At 45.0% G+C, this 12446-nt stretch overlaps 1 protein-coding gene across 4 annotated transcripts in view; it reads left to right on the forward strand.

The window, feature by feature from the left end:
* Positions 1–12446, forward strand: part of CPQ (carboxypeptidase Q) — a 166830-nt gene that overhangs the window by 20251 nt on the left and 134133 nt on the right. For 3 of the 4 annotated variants that reach the window (XM_083622731.1, XM_083622733.1, XM_083622734.1), the window contains exon 2: positions 5127–5586. In XM_083622731.1, the coding sequence (XP_083478857.1) occupies positions 5157–5586 (430 nt within the window). In that variant the 5' untranslated portion in view covers positions 5127–5156. Of the gene's footprint in view, positions 1–3767; positions 3843–5126; positions 5587–12446 lie in introns of all 4 variants that reach the window. The other variant, XM_083622732.1, reaches the window with a different exon arrangement.

Here is a 12446-nt window from a genome sequence, read left to right on the forward strand (position 1 = left end):
CTGCTCTGTGGGAGACCCTGGTGCAAAAAAAAAATTGCCATCCCCCCCACATCGACAGCTTGGAGTAGGCTTGGGAGTCGTGGGCGGGCGCCGCATGTCACCCCCTCAGCGATGACACTTGTGGTGGTCTGCCCCCCTTCCTATGCCTCTGCGCCCCTGCCCCTGTGACTCCCAAGTACCCTGAGCCGTCGGGGGAAGGGGGGAGCTATGCCGCTTTGCCAGGGCACTGGCATCTCGTCATCTGGGGCACTGGCAAAGCGAGATCCGCTTATGGTGAGCCAGGGAGGGAGGGGAGGCTGGGAAGGGGCCCCTGGCTCACCATAAGTGGCTCTTGCCGGCGGTGGAGACATCCCACCACCGTCCGTACCGCACTCCAGCGGCGCCGGTGGCAAACCGCTATGTACAGCGCATGTTCAGCGTCGCTATGTACAGCACATGCTTGCGACACCACACATGCGTCGTACGTAGCGGTTTGCCACTGGCGCTGCTCGAATGCTGTACGGATGGTGACGGGATCCTTTGCTCGCGGCTACAGCCCCGAACGGAAGATCCTCCACATGAGGCTGCGGCCACACGATGGCTGTTCGCGCTACTGCGCCTGGGCTGGGGCAGCAGGGCAGGCACCCCTGAGGGGTGCCTTCTTGTCACCCCCCAAAACATGGAACCCGGGGCACATCGCCCCCCCCGTCCCCACCTTGTGACACCACTGGCAGGAACCAAGCACAGCAGCACTCTCAGCAGCTGCTGTTCGGAAGCTCTTCTACCTGTGGAGGCTGACTATTGTCACTAGGGGTGGTCAGATACCTTACTTTAGAGAAGACAGTCTTTGGTTTAAAGTAGAGCTGTGCTAAATAATAATAGTTACCCCCCATGTAGTATTCTCCATCAGGTAATGAGAAAAGGAATTACACCAGTAAATTATTAAAGGAGGAAGTAATTTTTGGTGAAAATTCTCATGGGGTGCAGTGCAGGGTTTTGTTGTCCTCGTCTTGCTTTCAAGGTAGTCAGGAGTGAGTGTCTTTTCATTCCATAAATCAGTTCTTTGCCTGAACTCTTCAGCCTTGCTTTTCCTGAAGATCCCATAGTGCCCAGTGTTGGGTTCTTCTGTTAGCACAAGAAAGTGGGGTGGAGTGGGTGGGGGATTATTATTTAATTGAATTTGTATACCACCTTTCACCCGTAGATCTCATGTCAGCTCACAACATAAAAATGCAGTATAAAAGCACTAAATACTTAAGGAGGACAAGAGCAGAAACAAAACAAAGAAGTAATTAAATTCATCCAAGGATCACAGGGTGGTTTACAATATAAAAACGCAAAAATGCATAGGGTGGTAACAAAAAATACCAATACCCCCTGCCGCCGCCTACTCTGTGCCTGACAGGTGCTGGCTTTAATTTGTTTTAAGTGAAGCTTTTTTATTTTTAAATATTTTTTTAAGATGCATTGCAGGAGGTTGGACTAGATGTTCCTCTGGATCACGTCTAACACTACAGTTCTATGATTCCATGATTCTATGTGAGCTCCTATGGACCTTTTTCAGGTTGGGAAGTGTAGGCAGCCTGGAGGCAGCAAGGTTTTGAAGAAATGTTTACTGGAAGGGGAGCTAGGAGACACACCACCTATGGCAACCAAAATTCTGAAGAAATTCTAAAGCACCTGGAGAATGAGGCAGAAAAAGAGAAGTCTCTTGTTCAGGGAAAGGTAACTTTTTGAGAAATGGGGGCCAGGTTTCAACATAGCACTAGTTTGAAGGCTGTCTGGTCCAAGTCCAGTTTATAGATAAATAATAAAAAGAAAACAAAAACAAAACAAAAAAAATTTTTTTTCTTTTTTTCCCCCTTCCAGTAGCACCTTAAAGACCAACTAAGTTAGTTCTTGGTATGAGCTTTCGTGTGGTATCTGAAGAAGTGTGCATGCACACGAAAGCTCATACCAAGAACTAACTTAGTTGGTCTTTAAGGTGCTACTGGAAGGAAAATTTTTTTTTTTTGTTTTTGTTTTGTTTTTAATAAAAAGAAGGGAGAGCAAGGGACTAAGCAGGCAACCAGGCCATATTTATGTTTGAATTATGGTAGTTATTGTTACATGTGCAGCTATACATGTAAATAGACATATGCAAGTTTTCTGCAAGTCTGCCTTTAGAGGGATGTGTTTCCTCTATTTGAATTACAACAATTTCTACATGCCTGTGGGTGATTAGCTCTCCCTGTTTCTCAATGTGTAAGTAGCACTGTAGCAAAACACAAATGAGCAGAAATGTCATCCTGCCAAGTTAGAGAGGTGGTTGTGCAGCTGTTGGCAGTGGGTTGATGGCAGGCCTAATTTTCCCTTGGGTTACATGGCAGGCATTGGGTCCCCAGTAGCTACCCAAAGTTGCCTATGATGCTGGCCCTGCCAAGAGCATCTTGGTTTGCATTTCCCGTTCTGTATCCTTTTGTGATGGACATCTATGGGTAGCACCTGTTCAGATTCTCCCCTCTCTTTTTTAATGCTATGAGACTTGACAGGTAGACGAAGGCTCCATGTTCAGAGTCAGTATAGCGCTGAAGATCAGATGTTTGCTGGGACAAGCGGTGGTGGAAATCTGTTTGCTTTTGCGCTCTGCTTTTAAGCTTCCTGGAAGCATTTGGCTAGCCAGTTTTGAAAACAGAATGCTGGACCAGATGGCTCTTTGGTCCATCAGAGCTCTTCATATGTTGCTATTTTCTTTCTCTCTCGAGGCTGTGGATGAGCTAGCAGGGCTTGCCCTTACGGAGCAAACGGAACTGTGTGTGTGGGGAAGTACTCTCTGACCTTGAGACAACTGCTATGCTGGCGATCTGAATCAAATTGTCAGCTGTCGACACAGTATTATCCATGTTGCATTCAATCACAGTGCACTGCTTCCAGCCGTTCCCCCTCCTTCTCTCCAGCCTTGGCCTAGTTCATGGGTGGCCAGTGCAGTTGCCTCCAGATGTTGCTGGACTCCAACTCCCATCAGTCCCAGCCAGCATGGCCAATAGTTGGGGATGATAGGTATTGCAGTCCAGCCGCATCTGGAAGGCATCACTCTGGCCTAGTTAAAGGCCTTCTGCAGGCCTGTGTATAAAGCCTGGCCAGGGAGCTGTGGGTTAACCCTGTTAATAGCCCAGTTAAACTACAGACAACAGATAATACACCATCTAGCTCAAAGGCCATCAAACTAGAGAAATGGTTGTGAGCACCACCACCATCCTGGAGGGCCCGTAATGTAAGGGTTAATCTTTCCTCCCCACTTGTAGACTCCAGATAGATTGTCCACTCACAACAATTAGGGTTTGGGGGGAATTAACTCTCCCCAGGTGCAATGCACACCCCAAAATTGTCCCCACGTTGCAGTTAGACTCAGTGGGGGGAACTATTCTGCTGTAGCCTTCTATCAAGTCTAATTTCAGTGAGGAGATGGGGCCTTTCAGGTGATAACAGAGGCTGCTGCAGGTTAATGTGTGCCCGCAGGCACTGCGTTGGCGACCCTTGAATTAGCTACTCCCTTTCACCATTCTGGTGGCAAAATCTTTCCTGTACAGCTATGTGTTTGTGTTTTTCCCATTCATTTCTATACAGCATACCCTTCAAGTGTCCCGATTTTCCCAGGACATCCCGGAATTGCAGGAGCCATACTGGCTTCTGATTTGATCCCGGAGTGTCCCATTTTCCCCCTCCAGCACCACGGCCACCAAATTCAGGGAGGAGGATAAGCTTGCAGTGGAGCTGTGTTCTCGCTTCAGACCTCTGTCTCTTACAAGAGTGCAGCACCAAAAGAGACGCATCCCAATTTCAGCAGAGGAGTGTTGGAGGGTATGATACAACTTGTGCAGAAAGTAAGAAATACTTCCAGGGGATTGTGTCCTGTAGTCCATTAAGGGGGGGGGTCACAAAACATACAGAAGACAGTCCCTCCAACCTGTGCAATTTCAAAGCACTTAAAAAATAATAATACATGAACTAATTAGCAGTCCGCCCCTGCACGGAACAACTTGATGCTGAGAATATTCTTCTTTGTAGAATAAAGTTCAATTTTGCATCTGGGATTAGTTCTTTAAAGATAAGTCTGCTTTATTCTTATGACAATTATAATTAGCTCTTAATAAGGGTTATGAAGTTTTAAAAAACTGAAATGGGGACTGGGTTTTAACTTTTTTTTTTTGGCAGAAATAAAGTATTCCAGCGTGAGGTCCTATTGTTACAAAGCCTCTTAAATGTCAGTTTAGATACATCTATAGGTTTCTTTTATCTCTCCCCTACCATTCAACGCATAAGAGTGTAATATTTAGCATTCTAATTGCAGCTTGGTTAATTTTAAAAGGAACGGATAATGGTTGTGTGTCCCCTTTTATGTATAGCAATAAAGAGTATTTGATATGCATTCTGCATCTTAATTCTTTGCCATGTTTTTTTTTTCCTGTTAGGAAAAGACCCTTAGAAGTATTTCAAAGACCTCTAGATCCCAACAGTTCTTACTTGTCAGTTTACTTAAATAATAATACTGACATATTATTGAGAGGGGATTGAGAATGCAGAGGACATAACTGAATGTGAAGCTTTAAAACAAGAGGTTGCAAAGGAGGGGCTGACTGCCCTTACTCAACTTGATCTGAAATGTTTCTGGAGAAATGGATTACCCTTGAGTAGTACCACCTGGAACCTTGGCATGCAGCATGGCACTCGCTTCTAAGACGCCATCCACCAGGGGGCAGAGCTTAGTAGTAAAGGGTTTGAGCTCATGCACTGATGGCCAGAGCCAATGAGTGAAGGTGCAAAGCTCTTCCACCTGTGGATGGAACCCATAGAAAAAGCTGTGTCGAGGCGCACTGCTTTCTCATGTGCTGAAAGTTGCCGGCCATCAAGTAAGACATCCATACAGGATACTCACTAGACAGCAATGCTGCATTCCATTGGTAGTCATTTAAGCTGAACGAAAGTGTGTGTTGGTGTCTTCAGTTATTCTCATTTAGCTTTAAAGATGACCACCCACAAACTGGCCTTGCCTTTCTGCAACTTCGCAACATTCACTTCGCAACTTTCGCACGCTCCCAAACTGGAGCAGCCCTTGAACAGCTTTATGACTGCCTGTTATCTTTCCCCACCCCTTCTCCCTCCTACAGATTGACCCATAAAATTTAGAGCGGAGAAAAATGAAGCTTCTGTATTTAATAGCTCTCATTTGCCTGTTTCCTCAAAGCGAAGAGAATCCGTTAAGCAGTGACAATGCCAGCCCCCGAAGATCATTTGAAGACATTAAGAGGGAGATAGCGGGCTATTCAGATGTTGCTAAGAAGATTATCGACCTTGCCATCCATGGCAAGGCTCAGAACAGATCCTATGAAAGGCTTGCATTCTTTGTGGACACTTTCGGGCCGAGAGTGAGTGGTTCCAGAAATCTAGAACTAGCTATCCAGTACATGCACAAAGTCTTGAAGGAAGATGGCCTGGAAAATGTCCACCTGGAGCCGGCAAAAATCCCCCACTGGGAAAGGGGGGAAGAATCAGCAATGATGATGAAACCACGGAACTACAGCATTGCCCTTTTAGGGCTTGGTGGCAGCATTGGGACTCCTCCAGAAGGTAATGTCTGAGTTTGCTGAATTATTTTAGGGTATATGTACACTTCCCCACCAAGCGAGATATAACAAATCAATAAAATACAAAGTTAAAATTCCAAGAGTTGAAATGCATTAAAACAGCATCAAAACAGCAACAGAATGTTGTGGGAAACATCAGTTGTAACGCACACCTTTGTTAGAGTCAAGGAATAATTTTTTCTCTTTCCACGGCCAAAAATAAGTAATTGCAGTGAGACTTCCGTTTTCTGCATATCTCACTAATAAGCAATGGAGGAATCGATTTCAGTTTCCCATTTTTTCCAGTCTTAAGTTCAGTTTCCAATATTTCTGCATCATCTGCATTTTAGTGTATGTTTCTCCTAATCTACACATTTTTGTATACAGCTTCAGCCAATATTGACATTTTTCCAAGCAGTTTCCTCGAAAGTTCATTTTCGTATGTTCTTTTCATTAATATAGCCGCTCTTATACACACTTTACTCCTAATATACACATTTTTTGTGCACACAAAACTTGGAGAGAAGCGTGAATTTTGAAGGATGGGTGTGTTTCTGTTTGCATATTGTTTTAGGAGGTATGAATTTGGTAGGTTTGCATTAAAATGCAAACTGACATAAACTCCCCTTCCTATCACAAACTTATTGCTGCAATTTGCCTGGTGTGTCAAAATGATCTTTTGCATAATCAGTTGCATATTTGGACGTCACTGTGAACACCTTGGTGTGGAAAACATGAAGTGGGTGTTTGTGTTTATTAGGGCTTTCTGTCAATGTACATTAGGCTATGAAATATTTGAGGCATTTTTCCTACCAGTTGACCCTCAACATATCATATCCCCCAGCCCCCTGGTGACTAACCATCCCCCCCCCTGCTTTGACCATCAAGAGAAATGGGGAGCACATCATGGAAAACATAGTCCTGGAAAAAATATAAAGTTAGAAAAGAAATCATTTTCCTTGATACACATTGGCTTCCTTCCATCTTAGTGGAAACTTCTATAGGTATCGGAGCCAATTCCAACAAAATGATTTTCCTCTGTGGAAGAATACTTGTGAAACTTTGTCAGGCTGCAAAATCCACATATTTTTCTGGCAAGATCCGTGAGCAGTAGCAGACCTGAGTTAATTCCCTGCTCTCAGATCTCTCTTGCAGAATCCACTTGGACTCGTCATCCTGATGTAGTCTTGGAACCTTGCCTCAGCCATGGCTGTTAATCTGAAACACTAAGCAGGAAGTAAGTCTCCACAAATCTACTGGGATGTTCTTCTGAGCAAGGCTGCTTTGGGTAGAGCTACCTGGAGCCTTCGCCACCACAGGGCACCAGAAAAAAGTAGCTTGCCAAAGGGCCAAATTAGATGAGATGGTAAATGTGTTTAACATGTCTTGTTGTTGTTTAGTTGTTTAGTCGTGTCCGACTCTTCATGACCCCATGGACCAGAGCACACCAGGCACTCTTGTCTTTACTTGCCTCCTGCAGTTTGGTCAAACTCATGCTGGTAGCTTCGAGAACACTGTCCAACCATCTCGCCCTCTGTCGTCCTCTTCTCCTTGTGCCCTCAATCTTTCCCAACATCAGGGTCTTTTCCAGGGAGTCTTCTCTTCTCATGAGGTGGCCAAAGTATTGGAGTCTCAGCTTCAGGATCTGTCCTTCCAGTGAGCACTCAGGGCTGATTTCCTTAAGAATGGATAGGTTTGATCTTCTTGCAGTCCATGGGACTTCAAGAGTCTCCTCCAGCATCATAATTCAAAAGCATCAATTCTTCAGTGATCAGCCTTCTTTATGGTCCAGCTCGTACCATGGTGCCTGGGAAGAGGGCTTAATCCCACCCCGTCTGCGGTTCTGCAGTTAGTGATGTAAGAAGGCGTCATATACTGTAGTGTCCTGTATTCATCACATGATAATGCTTTTTGTATCTGTTTATGCTATCCGCACTCCCACCATCATAGGAGTGCTCTTGCAAACTCACTTGACTCTCCCTGTTTTTTAAAATGTATTTTTTTAAAAAAAATTGAGGGGACATGTTTCCTATGTTTTCTGTTCTTAGAAAACTCAGCATAGCATTTTTTTTAAAAAAATCAACTTTGGGCAATTGGATGGGGCTTGCACAGGCTGTGAAAGGGAGGCAGCATCTCGAGGCCTCCCTAGCAGGTGACATATTCCATTAATGCAGCAAGGAGCTGTCAGGAATAGCTCCTGTTCTTCCTTGCCTTGATGAACAATCATGAGCACATGTTATTATGTTTTCATCGCTTGATGCGGTGTGTAAATGGAGCACTGGGATGAATTACCTGGTGCCTATTCTGCTCATCTGTTACCGAAGCGGATATGTCATGTAGATTGCAGTGCCAGCCAGCACAGACCTCAATTCCCCACCCCCTTTTATTTTCCTACTGGAAAATGAAAATCTGCAGATCCCTGGCTTCATTTTCACTGGCTCTTTGGATGAGCCTGTCACTGAGACATTTCTTAGGTACATAGCTGCCCTCTTCATTAGAAACTGCTGCAGCCTATCAGTTCACCTCATTTGGATGCCAAGCAAAACAGCAGTAGATTTCTCACTCAGTACTCAGATTTGGCATGCTTGGCACTTGGCGGGGGACGGTTTGGGGAGGGGGAGTTTGGAAGCCCAGACAGCCTGCCAAGTTAGATTTTTCTTACCTTTCTTATCTATTCCTAGAATCAAACTTCAAGGTCTGCCCACAACCTTTCTTAATTTACTTCCCCCCTAGTTGTAGGCAGAAGCAGCATATTTTCGATGTGTAATGAATTTTCAATAGGAAACCAATTTTGTGTGACCTGGTCTGAGCTGCAGCCCGGTCGGCGTCTGCACTGCTATTTTTCTCAAAAGAGAGGTTCTGGAACTCACCACGAACGCCTCCCTCTTTCTCTTAGCATGGCAATGGCACCCACCTGAAGCTGCTGGAACTGAGTTCCAGTGAGTTCCCCCTGAAGAAAATGTCCTGGACGCTTGGTGTGTCTTGCTGCCCACGTCACAGTATCTCCCCGCCGTTAATTGTTTCACTCCTGCCTGGATTGGATTTCAACCCTTTTGCCCACACGCAGTGCCCCTCCGGCACCTTCCTCTATCTGGATTAAAAACAAAACAAAACTGAACAGAGACCAACTGGACAGCATCAGCACACCAGCAGCACTGAACTTCCTGCTTCCTGGTTGTTTATAAGCTTGTCCTTTGGTCTTGCATCACATCAAACGCAGTGGGAGCAACTAAAGGAGCTCTGAAGGATAGGGATGCTTGCGGATTTAATTCAGTCCGTGTTTCTACGTGAACCCAACCAGGTTCGCACTTCCTGTGCTGGTTCACAGAGTGGAATGCAAAGAGCTCCCGAAGGATCTCTGCCGACTGGGTGAGCGGGCATTAAAATGACAAATGTGAGCAAATGTGAGCAAATGTATAGTGGTCCACATATGGGCAAAATAACAACAACAACAACAACAACAACAACAACAACAACAACAACAACTTTGCATAGAATTGTAGAGTTGGAAGGGACTGCAAGGGTCATCTAATCCAACCCCCTGCAATGCAGGAATACCTTGATGAAGATGTCAACCTAGGGTGTGGGGGGAAGGCAAATTCCATGTTGGGGGTCATTAGAAAAAGAATTGAAAATAACATTGCCAATATCGTAACGCCATTACAGAAATCTATGGAGAGATTTATAGCATGCGGTTCTGGTCGCCTCACTGAAAAAGGAGCTGTGAGGTTACGTTTGGAGATTTTTAGTTTACAAAAAAGTCAAGTCAGTGGGGTGTATGGAATGTGCATAGATATTTCTGTCTCTCATAACAGCAGAACCCATAGGTATCCGATGAAGCAACATCTTGGAAGATTCCTGAAAGACAAAAGAAAGCACTTTACACACTGTGTAGTTAACCTGCAGGACTTGGTACTACAAGATGGCGACCGACATGGATGGCTTTGAAAGGGGTTTAGACAAGATCAAGGAAGACCAGTGTCTACTAATAGTGATGGCTGTGCACTACCTCCAGCATCAGAGGGAAGGCGTTGAATGCCAGTTACCAGGGGTGGGAGTGGGGCTCAAATGAGAAGATTGCTGTTGTCCTCATGTCCTGCTTGTGGGATTTCCATTGGCTGCTGCAAGGACAGGATGCTGGGACTAGATGGCCTTTTGTCTTGATCCAGTAGCTCTCATGATATCTTTCTATGTCACATCAAAGCCATCCAAGTTTGTCACCATCTTGCAGTAGCAAATCCTGCAGGTTAACTCATCACATGTTGAGGGGGTGTTTCTGTCAGAGCTTCAGATATTACATCTTTATATAGCAGCTAGGAAACGGGCAGCGGTTTGCTGTTGAAAACTTCTTTAGTGCAAGCATCTAGATAAGACTACAGTGGAACCTCTGCTTACAACCATAATCAGTTCCGGAGGTCCAGTGATAACTAGAAATGTACATAAGTAGAGGCGCACTTTTCCATAGAAAGCAATGGAAAAGTGAATTGATCCATTCTAGACGATGAAAAACACCCCCCTAAAACAGCAATTTGACATGGATTCTACTGTCTAACAAGACCATAGAGCCATAAAATGAAGGCAATAATTAATGTACTGTGCTATAAAATAAATAACATTTTTTTCTTACGTGCACTGAGGGTGGGTGGGCTTACCTGGCTACAAGCTGGGGGTGGGGCAGGGGTCAGTAAAGAGCTGATTCACTTTGGCCAGGGTCACTTTTTTTTTTCTTGCCAGGCCAGGTTCTTCTCTGGACTTCCTCAGGTTAGTTCCTCAGCGGGGTTTGGGGCTGCAGTGCGCCCTGCTGTGCCACTTGCAGGTGGCACCTCTTCCACAGCTTTGGGGGTGGGATGGGGGCCCTCTCCCCGGCATCAGAGGCCTCAGCGCTGCTCCGCAGTCGGCAGGGTGAGCTCCAGGCTGCTGGCAAGGCCTCTGTTCATATCTAGAGGAAAGTTCATAAGTCGAAGCACCTACTGAATGTCGTAACTGGAATCGTACGTAAGTAGAGCCGTACGTAAGTCGAGGTTCCACTGTAATTACAATTTACAGTTACAAATTGAAGAACAGAAAGGAGACTCTAGTGCTTTTTCATTCTTTCCTTTGGCCATGGCACAAACCAAGTGTGTGTGTGTAGGGGGTGTGTGACATTTGTTCCAGCATTTAGCTTTTACTGACGTGTTTTGCGGCTTCTAGGTGAAATGCACAGTGGTGGAATTCCAGGCATCCATTACGACTTCTATATTTAGCAGCCGAGCCTTGCTCTTGTTGTTGAACAGTTTCCACTTACTTCTGTAACTTGAACCTTGTGGTCATCTTGCGAACAATTTTGTAAAAACCATGAAACGTGGTTCCCAAATGTATGCTCAGTGAAAATATATGTAGTATGAGCACACACAAAAAACCATCCCATCTGGTTACCACTGTTACCTATAAACATTTGTTTGTTCTCTCAGGCAAGGCCACAGAGTAGGCAGAGAGGAAACGTTTATAGTGGGTGTTTTTTGTTTTGTTTTTACTTTTTGCTTAAGAGTTTGTTTGTACTAGAAATTCAGAAACTGCAGATCTTTGGGGGTTTTTTGTGTGTGTGTGGTTTTTTTTTTTAAGAGAAGAAGCAAAGCCTACTGAGAGGAATTACTGCAGGCCGGCCACTGCTTTTGTGTTTTTATAAATCACTTTCACATCCACCCATGGGTTAAAAAATATCTGTATATGAAAAACATTGGTTTCATTTCAAAGAGGACTTCATGAAAGAGAATTTCCTGGCAGATTCTGCCCTTTATAATAATGTTTCATGTTACTCAGCAACCAAGCAAAACAATGGTCAGATTGTATCAATACTTTGAAGCTGTGTGGTGTGTTTAAAATGGAAATAATTGAAGCCCTGCAAATCTATATTCCTGACAGGAGACATAATGTCATTGTCCCTTGTTTTATTTTATTGAATTCTAGCGTATTGCAGGAATGATAAAAGGCACACACGCGTTATCTTGGAAATATGGGAGTGTTACTGTGCTGGGAACTGCTATTCTCTAAGGCCTATGGGTCAGCTTCCCCTCTGTCATATGGCTGGCCATCCCAGGTTAAGACTCTTCTAATGCAGCTACCTTTCCTCTTCCTTAGAAATGTACACATTGCTGTCATCTTGCATATCCATGCACAGGGCCGGTCCTCCCATTAGGCAGGGTGAGGCAGTCGTCTCAGGCAGCTTATTTGGAAGTTGCTTCCAGACCACCTGTTTATTGCACACATGTCTTGATTGGTTTGCAAAAAAGTATGCAGGGAGGTTAGACACTAAGTGTTGACTCTGATTTAGGGAACTTTTATGTTGCATCAACAAATGTCGTCCCATATTTCTCAGTGTGTTTTCCCATCACTCTCCTTATCACAACAAGTCCAGTTTTTTTGGGAGGAACAGGGTTTGTTGTGCAAGAGCTCCAAACCAACTTGAATTGCACAACCTGAACTTGACAGTACGTGACTGAATCCCATTTGAAGAGCCTTGGGTGACATGAAAGAGGAGCAAATTGTTAGGTATTTAACTTATTACTACCACAAGGGGAAGGGATGCGGGTGGCGCTGTGAGTTAAACCACAGAGCCTAGGACTTGCCGATCAGAAGGTCGGCGGTTCGAATCCCCGTGACGGGGTGAGCTCCCGTTGCTCGGTCCTTGCTCCTGCCAACCTAGCAGTTCGAAAGCATGTCAAAGTGCAAGTAGATAAATAGGTACCGCTCCGGCGGGAAGGTAAACAGCATTTCCTTGCGCTGCTCTGGTTCGTCAGAAGCAGCTCAGTCATGCTGGCCACATGACCCGGAATCTGTACGCTGGCTCCCTTGGCCAATAAAGCGAGATGAGCGCCGCAACCCCAG

This window comes from Podarcis filfolensis (assembly GCF_964270895.1).
Source record: "Podarcis filfolensis genome assembly, chromosome: 7".
In the NCBI taxonomy this organism is placed as follows: Eukaryota; Metazoa; Chordata; class Lepidosauria; order Squamata; family Lacertidae; genus Podarcis; species Podarcis filfolensis.